At 36.7% G+C, this 15,697-nt stretch overlaps 1 protein-coding gene across 1 annotated transcript in view; it reads right to left on the reverse strand.

Moving 5' to 3' along the window:
* Positions 1-15,697, reverse strand: part of SLAIN2 (SLAIN motif family member 2) — a gene marked incomplete at both ends in the record, with an annotated part of 32,414 nt that overhangs the window by 8,204 nt on the left and 8,513 nt on the right. Inside the window, 5 exons of the mRNA XM_081999159.1 lie at positions 3,824-3,961; positions 6,345-6,704; positions 7,929-8,090; positions 9,521-9,685; positions 14,570-14,718. Coding sequence (XP_081855285.1) covers positions 3,824-3,961; positions 6,345-6,704; positions 7,929-8,090; positions 9,521-9,685; positions 14,570-14,718 — 974 coding nt within the window. The remainder of the gene's footprint in view (positions 1-3,823; positions 3,962-6,344; positions 6,705-7,928; positions 8,091-9,520; positions 9,686-14,569; positions 14,719-15,697) is intronic.

A 15,697-nucleotide genomic window follows, 5' to 3' on the forward strand; every position in this document is an offset into this window, starting at 1 on the left:
TCAGTGCAAAATTCACGGTATTTGTGAACTATAGGAGTTGTTCATCATGTGTTTTACCTTCATTCCGAAAATATGACTAGGTGGTCTATTCATTTTAGTTTTAATAACTAAAACATGTCATTTTCAACAAACAGCAAAAAGGAATTGAAGTGTTTATAAACATGATAAAATGCTGCTTGTGGCTATTAAGAATAAAAAACTCTATTCCTTCTACCACCTAGAACCTAATGCAAAAAAGGATGTGGCAATATGCAATTCTTATTCAACTTCTGGCACGTAGTCTTGCTATAAACTTTAAGGCATACCCATAAACAGTCAATTAAGCACAGTAAGATGTTTTAAAATGAGCATGATTCCTATGAATTTAGTGAGGCAGACCACTGGCCAGTGTTTCTGTCCACAAGTATTCCATTATACCATTTTTTACTGAATCAGTGTTTTTGTTGTACCACACAAAATCAAGAACAGCTTCTCCCTTCATATTTATAATCTTGAATTTAGTTTGCCCTAATTCTTTCAGTTAGATTTAAATATGCTACTGCACATGGCACAAAGTTTCTTCCCCCAGCATTATTTACACTACTTGCAAGTCAGAGATGTGGGATGATATGGAAAGTATTTTAAAATATGTATAATTCAAATTCCTTCCTTCTCAATAGACTCTCCAGGAAATAGAAACTCAACAGCTAAACAATTATGTGCACTGAATCACTGAAAAGAACTTCAGGCAGTGCAATTTCACCAAGGCTGAGGAAACATGCAGTTTGAGATAAAGGTGGAGTGCACGCTTATCCACACTATTCACTGCTCTTGAAGTGCTCCATGTGCTATTACATTACCTGTCACAAATGGTGCATGCTGAATGCATGCAGTTATGTTTACTTCTGATCAACTGAATTGGAATACTCTGTTTCCTCAAAACACACGCTTTCTTCTTTTACTGTGAACATGCCAAGCAGCTGGATCTTGGCAGGCAGGCAGACTAGTCATTCTACTGATAGTTTGAACAATCTACAGCTTAGTTCTTTCAATAAGTTTTATATTTAACTCTGCTTAAAGGTTTAACATTCATGTGCTAACAGTACCAGGTAAGTACAAAAGTATCACACACAATCCACTAGAAAGCACCACATAGCTCCTATGTGAAAGCCACCCTGGAAGTTCTACAGCTTTGCACAATCTCTGTGATGTAGGACACAAATACAGAGACTTCCCGTCATTCTAAACACTTTAAAATCTAAAAGATACCTACTCCTTGGAAAACACAAGTATTACTGTATCTTCCAGTGTTTTAAGGTGAAATATTTAATAGCCTTCATATAAAAAAAAAGTACTTTCTGCACAACAGCATGGAGAACCACATGTAAATGAAGATTCTAGTAGTTACAACTACTATTTAATTCACTCCTCCTCAATCTCTTTTCAAAAAGAATGTGGGTTTTTCAGCACATTACAGCTAAAACTTAAAATGCCAAACGTTTTCATCTTTTATAGTTGTACCTCTACAACTTCCCTTTACTCTTTAAGCAAGCGCATATAATTTGCCTATGTAACCGTAACAGGAATTGTCTTTTCAGAAACTTACTGGATTCCTAACTCATTTTTGAATGCCAGCAATCATAGCAAGTTCAGTACTGCAGCCACAGCAAATGTGCAAGTAAATTATGAACAGCAGATCTTTGACAAGAAGAAAAGTAGTGACCTTGGGTGGCAAGCCAGCATCCTTGCAAAGGTAAGCTCATGCAAAACTAGCAGGTATATGAGGAAGCTTTGAATCCAAGACCCAGGAGTCATTGCCAAGGGAAAACAAAAATTTGCTGCAATTTAACAGTGCTTTGTGCAAGGTGACAAAATATAAAAGCAATAAAATAAAAAGTATACAAAGGACACAATTCTGGAAATTTTTATGCAATGTACAGTTTTGCAGAAATTTTTTTAATCCAGACTAAGCAAAGATACTTACTCATTGACTTCATACACAAACCGTTTTACGATTGTCAATAGCAAGACTCTGACAAACATCTGTAAGAGCAGGGAAACTGTAAAAGCTAGAAATCTGGGCTTTATTAATGATACTTAACTTACATTTACATGTAAGTTGGTCAAGAGTTGTTCACATTTTGGGAAATGAAAGGCAAGCAAGTTTACCTAATAATTTTCATTCTCAATCCATCCACAGGTTGAAAAAATTATATATGTATAAACATAAGTCACACTACTTTGGCTCCTGCAATGTAACTCACTAAATACTGAATATTGGGATGTCTGCTGTCTGATCATTCCATAAAGTTTCACTATGAATAGACTTTTAATATTGGAAATAGCCTTCTAACCAACTAAGCTGTCCTCTGTGCTCTTCCCTTCCCAGTTCACTCAATTTTAAAACACCAAATAAAATCTGTACAGATTTTCTACTAGAAATATTTTTCCTTCATTTTCGTTCAGGTCATTTTGATTATTCTTCCCATCACAAAAATAACACAGTTGGAGAGCTTCTGTCCAACTGCTCCAAGTGCTTTACAGTTTGATAAGCCTGCCTAACAGATGACAGTCCTGCAGTTGAACTACACACATGCCCTTCCAGTTGTAAATCCCACCTTCTGAGAATTTGTGAAGAATGCAAGAAGGGGGCAAGGTGAAAGGATGCGGGGGTAACTGATATGAACAGTCACAAGATGGCATTAACTGCTTTGACTACAGTATCACACACCTGGAACTGACTGTCCACACGACCCTTACATCTAGTCTGAGTCACAACAAAGATAGAAATCTTTTAGTCATTGGCACGGTCTGCATTCCTTATTCTGTATTTAACTGTATTTGGTTGCATTAATACACTATTTTGAAAGGACTAGTAACAAGGCCAACTAGGTATTCCAGTATGCCTTTACTGTTCAATGGGTAAAAAAAAAAAAAAAATCAGTTTTGTTCACAAATGTTATCTTACATTTCCCATCAAATATTTAATTAGTGATGAACTTTTACGATAGAACTTTTATAGTTCAAAGCTCTACACATAACAATATTCATAATGTGTTCTTCCCTTGAAAATGTCACACAAGGTTATTAATTCTGAAACCTGTTTAAAAAATTGGTCAAGGAACATTTAAACAACAGGAACTGTTAATATTGACATATAAAGAAGTAGTGAATATTTAAGTTTCATTTGCTTTGGCTTCCTTAAGGTCATCATTTTTAAGAGACTTGTGATATTAGCAGCCTTCTCACACCATAACAGCCGCTAGCCCAGCAACAGGCTAATTTGTTTCTTCCAAACCTTTTCTGAGAAATATTGACACTAAAAAAGTAAATAAAATCCACAACTGAATATATAATTTCCAGGTGACAAAACAAAAAAGAAAATAAACTGCAAACAAGGGTTAAACTTGCATGAATGATTTCAGGTGAGTTTTTACTTTTTTAAAAAAGCAATAAACATCACCTAGATAAGTATTTTCATAGCCTAGTAAGTTTTTGTAGTCTGAAAATAAAATTCAACAGTACAAAGCACTACGCCTTCTGTCAATCACAGAAAGTAAATGGTTTCTGAAATGTTTAATGCTACTGTATTTATACTATAGTACTTCTACATAATAGGAAACTATGAAAGATACTTTAGTAGGAGATCTGAAATACTTCAAATATACTCAGTACCAGATTTTTTGTACCAAAAAAGCAAATTTTCACACAGGTGTGATTAAAAATCAAGATTAGCCTCTCTAGCATGGCATGCAATGTTTCTCTCTGCCACGAAACTGGAAGACTGATGAGTACTGTCACTTAATTCTGAAATACACCCTGAAGCGTCACTAAAGGTACTTACTGGCTGAGGCTTGAGGTTGAATGCGAGGTATTCCTCCATTTGGCACTTGGAAGTTTGAATCACTTCTGCTGTTTTTCACAGATTCAGCTTGGATGTTAGATGTCCTGGACAGGTTTGGAAGACTACGCCTTAGTTTTTCTGTATGAAACAATACAAACATACCACATGTAGTCTGATGCCAGACAAAGTTTGGGTTATGAACCCATAGTTGAACCCCAAACCGAGGTGACACAAAACATCCATATAAAACTACACTGCAATTTAAAAGCATATTTTGTTACATTACAGTTCTTTCATTATCTTGAATTAAAGTTCTATATTATTCTCTGATCTATCACATACAAAATATTTACATAAAATCCAAGAACATACATTTTTCACCTGTGGTGAAAAAAGTCAAGTATAGTGTTTTGAAATTGAAACATATCTGGATTATGATTCTCTGGGTTTTGTTCTACCATTATGGAAATTGAACAAGCAAACCCATATTTGCAGTTTCGCACAATTTTTGAAGTCTTTGCCTAGAAAGTTATATAATATAGAAGTTTATAATATAGAATGCTTGTCTGCCCTAGCAATTTTTTGAGTCCATTTTTGGGACTATCCAGTTCCCATATCAGTACATTATATAACAAATAACAGCCACCCACTTGGCAAGAAACTCTTCACACACAGCATTCAAAAATATTGGAGTGTCCAGTTATGCATCATCTTTCACACTATAACTTGACTATCTATTCAGCTAATACTAGTTCTTCAAGGGTCTTCTACAATTTGTACCACTGCTCACAGAATACCAAAAGATGCCAGTAAATCTCTCTCAAGTCTAATGACATTCTGTGTATCTCCAACCCATGCAGAGCTGGGTTGATGACATACTTCAGACAGAAGACTGCAGATGCCTTGTCAGGATGAGCGGCCAACCTGATTCTGTAGAAGGATGCAGGGAAGTACGCTAACCATGCTCAAGCACTAAAGATGAAAACAAAAGTAAGAGTTTTCATAGGCTGAATATTCCTACAGGCATACTTTCTGCACTTAGTAGTTTGCATTGCAGTTGGTACATTGTTGAACGCTGTCAACAAATTTCCCTCTAACCATTCGAGAAAAAAAAATCCCAAATGACTTTTTTTTTTGGCTGCTAGTGTGTCAACTCTGAATAGCCAACCAGCATTCAACGGCACAAAAGCCACTGCAAGAGAATTCCTTGGAAGTGTTTCAGAAACACATGATCACACGCTCTATTTTGATCCCTCTGGTATGTGGGATACCAGTTTTTGGTACTTTGCCTCTCATGGGATATTTTTGTTGTAACCCATCTAGCATGCATTAGGGCTTTCATGAAACCCTAAAAAAGAACAGGAAAGGAATTCTCAACCAAGTCACAATATAATTGATTAGCTTGTGTTGTACGTTTTCCTTTATACTTAAAAACTTCCCCAAACCACTATTACTAAATGAGACTTAAGCTAACCCTTCCAAAGATATTCCTGAATAGCTAAATTTGCAGGACCACCTTCCTCAAAAGCTCTAGTCTAGCACACTGATTTTCCTGATTAAAATTCTAAAATTTCTTAGTCAGTGAAATTCTGTAAGTGGCAAAGGCCTCTCTGCTATATTAGGGGGAAAAAACACCCAGAAAATAAGCTGTTTGAAAACATCATTTCTACATCGTCTCTATTGCAGACACTTTGCATCCATCTTACCTGAAAGATGAAAAAATAAGGTGAATTTTCAATACCTAAATGTATATTATTTCTGAATTTAAGATTTTATTTGCCAGGTATCAACTACATTCATTAAAGTGGAAATACGCTTGCAAAATTTCAGCCCAATTAAAGGAGTTTCTGCCAGATTGCTACCAGGAAAAAGTACATTCAAGAAGAAAAATGGTATCAGGATATAATATTTTGTTCTATAACAATATAGTATAAGTTTGTCAAGTTTACTGCAAGTTTTATTTTTTATTATGCAGCAGTTTGCACAGCTTTGAGATAAGTATCCAAAAAAGGCATGACTTAAGTACCAATATTTTCAAGGCTGTGTTCATGCTCAAAGAGTTCAGAGTCCTGCACTGCCAAAAGAAAACATTCAGCCATCTTACAGGTTACAGGCATGCATAAATTGCCATGTTACTCTTATCTGACCACCATCACTTTCTCTGCATTTTATTCCGTCATCTGCAAGGCCTAACCCTACTGGTGAACGATAGTTTCCCTTGGGCTCTGCTTTATTTTAGTGCATTTGCCTGCCAAAGATAGAGCTTGGTCACCATGAAACTCAATTACACCTAGAGTGACTGGGTAACATCTAAAATAAATCTAAGCCTATCAACCCATCTGACTGTAAGGGCTCTCCAGCAGAACTTAAGCTTTGCTTGCTCTGGTTTATCTTCAACAATTCCGAGATTAAACCATGATGTTACACAGGCATATATAGTTTTAGCACTGCACGCTGACCAAAATCCTTTACAGGAACTACACAACTACTTGTGTAATGAATTTGAGACAGAGCTTTTTACCTTCACTTTTGACATTACTAGTCTGCAAATCCGCAGGATGGCCTTGAAGCGAAAGACGAGGTTGCTGTAAACGGCTAATCATAGGTTGGGGCGACACTCTGCTGTATTCTATGCTTCGAGCAGGTGATCGGGAGCGAGGTGAATTCCTTGGAGATTGTTTTGGTGAAGGCCAGGGAGAGCTACGAGGTGATGGTGAGAACCTGTTAACAGCAGGGTGCACTGTGTGATGTGCACCATCTTCTTCATCTTCTAAACTCTGTGCATCAAGCTCCTGATCGCTGAACGTGCCTCGCCTTGTAGAATTGCAAGAAGAACCAGAACTACGCCGAGAAGCAGTTGCTGCATACTCTTGCCGGAGGCCTGGCAACAATGAGAACATTGTTTACTTGCTTCCAGCCCACAAATAGCTCAAACTAGAGACAGTGCACACAAATATCTATGCAGTGCTCAAACTCACATTTGGCTCACCTTAAGTCCTTTTATTCCAGGCACTAAATGCCAGATAAGTACCAAAAAAGTTATCTACCAGCTGATAATGCCTTGAAATAAGTAGGTGAGCTCATTCCTTTTCCTACTACAGCAATCATCAGTATAGGCATGTTGTGTACTTGTTCATCCCTTCTCCCAGGCTGGATACTAGCAACACAGGCTATACCTTATTTTTGCTATTACATAACATCCTATAACAATGATTGCAGCCACAATTAAATGTCTCTTGCAATGTATTAGTAAATGTAAAAAAAAAAGCTCTATGATAAACTACCCCTAGAGAAACCAGAGTGGATAGACCAGGGGTCTCTGAAGTGTGGTGCACACACCCCAAGAGGGTATGCAAAACAATCCACTGGGGTGCAGGAAGAAAATTTTGTACTACCAATAAAATACTATTTTAAAAATAGCATTTATTTCATTTTTGTTTCATTCATTTTAAATTTCTATTTTTGTGTACATTTGTGTATTTTTGCGTATGCAATGTATTAGTAGAGTAGTACATGTATATAATTTATAAAAAAATACATATATTGGGAGTTTGGGGGTTTTTTCCAACCAATAGGGGTACACAAAAAAATCTGGAGACCATCTAGTTAGACAACTGAAATTACTACTACTTTCTGCAGTCTCAGAGGGACAAAAAAACCCCAGACAAAGTTACAATTAAACCTATAATAAAAGAGAGACATCTGCATAGGTTCTTTTCTTCACTATGCTTTGCCACACTGACTTTACATTTCGGTGATTTAAATCATGGTTTAAGCACTGGAAAGCACATATCTCCTGAGAAGACTGGCAGCAGGCAATAGCCCAGTCTAATGACCACCCTTTTAGCATATACTATATGCTACAAATTCATACTCTCTCGCGCATTTCTTTTGTCCACTGTTCCTAAAGAACCCTTCTGCACAGCAGCTTCCTTTTCTTATCCTGGAGGCAGAAGTCCTTAGCCAGCCTTCTCAGGAGAACTATGTTCATACATCCATAGTAGAATCTACACCCCTTTTCCATTTCTGCTAATCAAGTGCTACTGCAGTTATTCAATAAAAAGATCAACGACTCCACTTAGTTTTCAGGATGGAAAATACTTACTTTCTTCCTGCATTCGTGCTAAAATTTGCACATCTGTAACATCATTTAGCTTGTAATTAGACCCAATAGAGTCTTCATCCATCTCTGATGCGCTTAATTCACTGTCCAGAGAGGACTGTGGACTTAGAGGAGGATTTCTATCTGCTGAACTTTTAGAATGACCTATAGAAAGAAAATAAAGTAACAGCAAGTGTTAAAAAAAGGCAAGCTGTAGTTCCTTTCCTAGTAAAAGAACCATCAATCTGAAAACACATTATGACTGAGACATTGAGTCTGACAGACCATTTGAAACATTTGATTTTTTTGATTGTGATCCTAGCCTGAAAATATAATTTACACAAGCAGAGCTTAGCCATTACCTTCTAAAAATGAGCAACTTTATAAAATCATCATAATAGTGGCAAAGCAAACTAATGACATATAATCTGGTCTACCCGTACTGAGTTTCAACTGCTATGAAGTTTGCACAGCTCATACAGAAAGAGCAACTGCATACCTGTTCCATTTGTGCTTTCATTCTCATCTCTGCACGCTACCTTATAAAGACGTAAGTTTGACTGTATCTTTCTTGACAGTAAGGACTTGCTGATCCAATGAATACTGATTCAGTTTGGAATGCTTAAAATACAGTTTATCTGAAAATACTACCTGTTCTATGTACACACCTTTGCTAAACTATAACAAACCGGATTCCCATTTGCTGCCTTCTGGCTGACAACCCATTGCCAGTTACACTTCATCTCTCTGCCCTGCAGGCAGATGCAGTATTGTAGCGCACAATGCAGAGCAGAGCTACGTAGATTAAAACAAAACCTGGGTAACGGCTCTGGTGAATAAACTGCAGTTCAGGCTTCTCTTTACAAGTCCACAGTGAACTACAGATAGCTGGATTGTCAATGCAATGTTTTTTCACCTGCAAGCTAATGTGAATTAAAGTATATATAATAAGCCAACATTCTGAGTTCAGAGTAGAGATATGTTCCAGGCATCAATTTTTCTGATGCAAAGAAAGTGTCTATGGGGCAGAGTACAGGCAGAAAACATTGCCAGAAGTTAGTCTTTACATTGATGACTGCAAAGCCTCAAGGAATACCTTTAATTAAAATATATGCTTCTTCCTTAGATTATATTGTTCACCTCTCAGAGGATGGATACTGAAACATCTGGTATGCAATGTAAGTAACAGATTAGTTGCAGACTTAACAATGACCAACACCTAACCTTTAAACACCTACTATGCAACTTACATCCCAGTCAATTGCAGGGCCCATTCTAGAAGCCACTTACCTACGCTGGGACTCCACAGAACTAATGCTACTTGTTTTGGTCTAACTGCTAATATGCATCAGTGATCTTAGGGACACAGACACTCAGCAAAACATTTTAAATGTATCTCATGCCAGAAAGTCTGTAAAACAGCCTTTCCTAAAAAGCTTTAATACTGCATGATGCAAACATCCTATAAAAGACTGACGGGTTTTTGCTGTCTTCCTTCCTCTAGTTCAATGCAAACATAATCTATTTGAGCACGTGCTTTTGAAAGGAAGAGGAGGAAGGGAAAAGGTAGAGACCAGACACTTGCACACACTTACCTGAGGTACCAGGAGGTATGAGCTGCTTCACTAAAGCAGATTTCACTGGTGTTGATGAAGGAGAGTTGAAACCACTGCTGTAGGGGCTACTAGTATTTGGACTATAGGAGCTTGCGTAACTGACTGTAGTGAAAGGGCTGCTGTACAGACTCTGTCTCTTGAGAGCTGTATGAAGGAGGAAAGTGACAAATTACACTGATCGAACCAGTGAAAAATGAATACAATACTAGTTAACTTTTTTGGTATGATACTGCAATTCCCCTAGTTGCCAGGTGTATGTTTGCATAGTTACTTAAATGACTATTGTGTTCAGAAATTCACATTTTATTTTAACGTAATAGAAAATGGAACTTCAATGGAGGAATTGGGAAGCAAAGAAAATTTGGTCACTTTTGGTAAAACCAGTTCCTTCATTGCTTAAAGTATTTTATGCCAAACAGAACTGGATTTGAACAAAGAACAAACTAAACCGCAAAACATTAAACTGAAAGCTAGAGATCTAAACTTTATGATATATAAATCTAGATTAGGTTAAGTTGCAGCTCACCTAGCTGCTAGAAACTAAACTCTCTTTAAGGCATGACAATATTGAAACTATACATATATACTATAAACTGAGAAGAATTAGGCTACTGATAGTAGTTAAGGAAAAAAAGAGATGAATTAAACTATTCTACTGTGCCAGACAACTTGGCATTAATTTGTTTACTAAAAATCCTTTTATTCAGCGTAAGATTTTTTTTTTTGTTTGACATTGCAAGAAACTAAAAGAGACTGCAGCTGCATGCAATGTTGCTTTTAGCAGCGAAGTCTGCTTCAGCTCCTCCTCCCACTCCGCTTTGCTCTTGGTCACTGCCTCCTCAATTGTTCAGTACAAGCAATGGTGGGGCTGCACTATAATCCAGGCTACTAAAGTGGGTTTAGGTTAAAAACATCTAGAGTATTTTAACTGCATCAGTGAATTAGTTTTTAGTAGTGCCCAAAAAAACATACCATCCAACCAAATGGATGGCAGAAGGCAGCACAGACGCAAAAGCAGCAGAAATTAAAGCTGACTTTGCAGCAGACTCCTTAAATCACACCTCATGTAAAGATCCTCTCTGGAGTCTAAACCAATCAATACTATTCATGTTTTAATTGGAGTGTAGACACAGTTATAGAGAGAGGATGGAAAGGTTATATTCCAGCTTTCACTGCAAGCCTTAAATGATATACATTAATTTCAGCAACTAGTGAATTCAATGAATTCTAGGATGTATTCTTGAGGTACCTCCAGTTTATATGGAGAGTGTCAAAAGGGAAGCCTCCATTTTATTACAAAGCTCCCTTAACAAAACCAGTAATTCCAAGCTGGTTATATTCTGGTTGACTCTTATGAGACAACTCCTTTGACAGCAAGTTCTTCTGGCATTCACATAGGAACCCCAAAGCATCTATTCCAACTGAATCTTTGTTTTCATGGCAAAAAAATTTACTTTTCAAGTCTTGCTGAAAATGACAGTAAAAAACCCCCTAAAATGTAAGTCTGTGCAACAGACTGTCATTTTGTACTTATTACACAGACAAGTATTTTAAAATATTAACCACAAATTAGAAAACAATTGTACTACTGTGTAACCTTCAAAACAGGCTCTTTGTACGTATCCATAATGATACAAAATATTTGATCACATACAGATTTCTTTAGAGGAAAGAAAGCATACTTTTGTTACATACAAAAAGTATGCTCTGGTACGTGATGAAACTTTATATCCTACAGCAGTTTTCATTCACCCTAGCTAATGTGAACAGAAGAACCTTCCTCAGTACTGCATTGTTTGCCAGAAAAAAGGTGGATTCAAACCATTTTTCTGGCCTAGAATTCCTGAAGTTTTTCCAACAGGGATTTCTGTAACTTACGAAGACATTACTATTTTTACAACAACTAGAGATATGGTCTTTATTAGGAGTGTCAGACAACATTAGTAAGAAAGATAACTCATTTTAACATTAAAATGATGCTATATTAGATGAAACAGTAGCTTATAAAAAGATTACACATGAGCTTTCAAAACACCAGAGGTGTAGGTGAATGATCAACATTTTATTTTAATGTAAGTTTTCTTTTCTAACATTCAGAAACAGTATGCAGCATCTAATTTATTTCAGTCAACATTTAGTTAATTAAATCCTGAATCTGTCTCTTGCTCTAGAAAATAAGAATAGAAAAATTTGAGTGCAGAAAACTCACGCTTATGTGGTTCAGATCTACTGTATGAATCGGGTCTAATTTTTCCAAATGCTAGAGACCTTATAATTATTTTTGTTACGATTAAGCAATAAATTTTAGCAGTCCCAGTAGTAATTCAATCCAGTCATTAGCGAAGTCTATCACTGAGGCCAAAGCTAGCTAAATAATGGTTGGTTTTGAACAAGCTTAATGCTTAACTGAAAAGTCAAACTCACCGTAGAAAATATCACATTTTTTATACATACAGCCACACCGATCATGCATTTATTTCAACTATTTAAATAAAAATGCTGCCTCAGTAAAAATTGCAGTATGACCAAAGTTACTCTTTTCTAATTCTGTGAAACTATATCTTAAAGCATCTCTTCCAGAAATTCTTCCACCTAGTACTTCTCTGTTCCTGCAGTTGCTTTCTTGATTTTAGACCACCATGTGGTGGAAGCCAGGCAACACAAAATGCACTCTTGCACTTTTCACCAGGGACTTGAGGCATGGCTATGAGGTGTCTTTGCACCAGTATTATCATAGAATCATAGACCCAAGGTTCCCTCTAGTCTGAACATGCTTCCAGCACTGAGCAGGACTCGCTCTGCAATTGTAAATCTAAACTAACTAGTGGGAAGGCACTATGCATCCTGTGTTCTCAGTATCTGCCCACAGTAGCATGGAGCAGAAAGCCACTCCTCTCTCCTTTACCATCACACAATGGAAAAGTTACTTTATAAGAAAGAAGAGGAAAATGTGGAATACAAGAGCACATTTGAGACTAAGAAACAGCAAAAATATATTAAATTAGAAAGACATAACAACAGGAACTGACAAAGAGAAAATAGTCAAGGCAAAAGAAACGTCAACAAGGGTTCAGGACTGAAAGTAACAGTAGTATGAAAAGCCTTATCCATAGAGACTGGAACTGAAACCGATAATCTTTTACTAGTTACTTGTTCAGTTTAACTGACAGGTCCATGAGATACAAGTGCTGTGTAAAATACAAGTCACAAGATATTCCAGAAGTTGTGGGGTGGGAAACACACAAGGTTACAAGCAGCACTACTTGCCTTCTCCAGCAGAGCTTCCTGTTACCCAGTATCTGTAAGTTGGTTTGTTGTTCTAAAGGACAATTTTATTTTTTGTTACAAATTCATTTTCCATGCAACCTGCTCCAACCAGCAGTATTAGTGCCCATCTTTTCTACCACTAATATTTTCCCCTATTAGTAGTATAGATGAGTTGCAGTAAGAGGTAAAGTTGCCTAGACACTTCATGTGAAGGATCAAACTTTCAAGTTTGTCTATTTCATAGGGAAGCTTCTTGCCACTCTGCTTCAACTATGACTGAATTTTTAAGGCTATCCTAAGGGTAACAGAATTTGTGGTACTTCTGGGAGCTTTCTACTCAGTTCTTAAAAAAAGCTAAACCATGAACAGAATTGTTCATGCTTAACTAACAACTATCCAGTCCTAAATACTAAGTAGTATTCAAAGTCCCAAACATGTATCATTCTTCATAAAACCCTGTGATTTGGGTACTTTTCACTGGTTAGAATTTCAGTCTTTGCCTGTAGCAAGCTATGTATCATGGTAACTGTTCAGGAAAACTGTTAATAGACATTTGTCAAGGCAGCATACACAAAGCACAAGAAATAGGGAAAGAACAAAGGTGACTCATACTGAAGGCCCTTTCACCATTATGCCCATGATTTTCATAAGAATAAGAAATGGACTTTTCACGTGATCTACCAGCAATGTTTTCAAATTTTATTAAGAACAATTTTAGTACAAACCAGAATAAAGACTGAATTGCTCCAGAAAAGAATCCAAGGAGGGGAAAAAAAGTGATCGTCAAATAAACTCAGCACAAAGTTTATATATAACCGTGTAAATGAACTGGTAGTTGGGAACACTCCTGGAACCGTGTGTTCACATATTCTTAGCTCAAGTCCAGCCATTCTGCTAATTCCTGAAGATAACAGTTAAAAAAAAAGATAGATCACATGTAGCACAAGATTGCAAAAAGATGGAAATATAGGGAGAGAAAAGATATTAATAGCAAGAAAATTATGTCTCGGTATAACTTTTTAAAAAAGAAAATAAAAATAGTCTCTAACAAAGAAATTAAAATAAATCAAGAAACCAAGACAGAATTCCAATCAGACCTTCAGCATTTTGCTGCTGGTTTGACAAAAAGGCTGGGCATAAAAGGATGGAGAATGCAGGCTTTCATCCTCACAGGGCCAAATGCTTATTCCTTCTCCAGTTTTGAATATAACCAACTAATTTGTGTCAAGGAAGATTCATGAACTCTGGATTTTTTAACCTGACTATGACAAGATCTTAAGTTACCAGGGATGGGAGGAAAAGAAATCAGTATTTCCTGCCCAAAGTATTCAAGAACTTCAACTTTAATTTCCTTAGACAAAATAAAATAGCTCATCTAGGAGAAAACTAAGTTCTGTGTTAACACACTGACAAGCACCTAACAGTTACGATATTTTAAAACCGAAGCCTGTATTAAACTAAGACAAGAAAGCCTCCAAATTAAGGACATTGTGTCTTTCTGAAAACTGCTGACCAAATTGTAACTATGCAGTAGTATAAAACTCAGAGATCATAACTCATGGTCTAATGCTTCCTTTTCTTTTATTCATACAGTCTAGAAAATGAGTAGAATGAATTACTGTTTGCAAACCATCATTAAAATTTAGACAGAAGTAACTGCTGGATCTCGCCCTCTTCTCTCACGACTATCTATCGGCTAATTCTGACTCTGTTCCATAATAAGTATGTACAACCCAGTGCCGTCAGTATGCAGGAACTCACCTGACATTGTCTGTTCCAGCCTGTGGATGAGCGACTTTTTAGCACATTCAATATCAGGACTTGGGTAATCCAATACCTGCCTGCACCAAACTAATGGACTGACACATTTTTGCACTGGAGTCAGTTTCTTCTTTGGGGACGTGTATAACCTGAAAACGAGGAAGAAAAAATAATCCATTAAGACAGACAAAATGAGCATAAGATCAGGCATGTAACAAAATACCATGTACTATGCTATTTCTATTTTTATACTATATCTACACCACAATCCTCAACTATAATGAAAGCACAAGTTTTACCTTTAAATTAGCTATTTTGGATATAGTATAACACCGATAAACACGTAGCTACCCAAGTACTTTCAGCAAGAAGTGATGCCTATATTGCTACACTGGCACGCGTTGACTGATATGCCAGAAACAAAAATGTCTTCACTTTTCAGACACATTAGGTATATGGACAATTTCACTATGTCACATAAATGTACAAATCAGGATTAATCTCAGATTTATGTAACATTCACCTGAAAGAAGGAAATAAAGCACTATGCAATATGCAACTGTTGTTTTCCTAAACACAAAGATGTAGCAAGTGATAAGCATCTTAATAGCCAAGGAATAGCGTTGAAGTGCACAGAACACGTGTACTATTTCGGTATCCTTGAACAACAAACATTTTATTTTTATTTATAACCTGTATCCTAGCACCTGATCCTTTAGTTTTCCTTTGGACACAGAACAAAGGGACTATCTCTGTCCTAAGGGGTATACAGTCAAGCATTAAAAACAAGGAACAAGAGATAACGCACAGAGAGTAGAGAGAAACAATGAGACCATATTGTTCTTCAGGACATGATGAGGGCCTTTGCCCATCAGCACCTCCATTCATTTATTTTAACGTCAGCATTCCATGACCAAAGAAAGAAGTATTCCAGTTTAAAGGCTCGAGAAATTTAGCTGAAAATTTATCTTCCCTCAAACAGATTAAAGGAAAAGTCATAACGAATCACACACTCAAAACAGGGGTATTTACGCCTTAACTTTGGTCTAGAACGAAATCTGGAAACATGCTTCAGCAAAAGACAACAGCGAACTGCAAGATCTACAGCTCTAACTAGAGCTTATGCAT

This window comes from Phaethon aethereus (assembly GCF_964289735.1).
Source record: "Phaethon aethereus genome assembly, chromosome: 4".
Classification (NCBI taxonomy): domain Eukaryota; kingdom Metazoa; phylum Chordata; class Aves; order Phaethontiformes; family Phaethontidae; genus Phaethon; species Phaethon aethereus.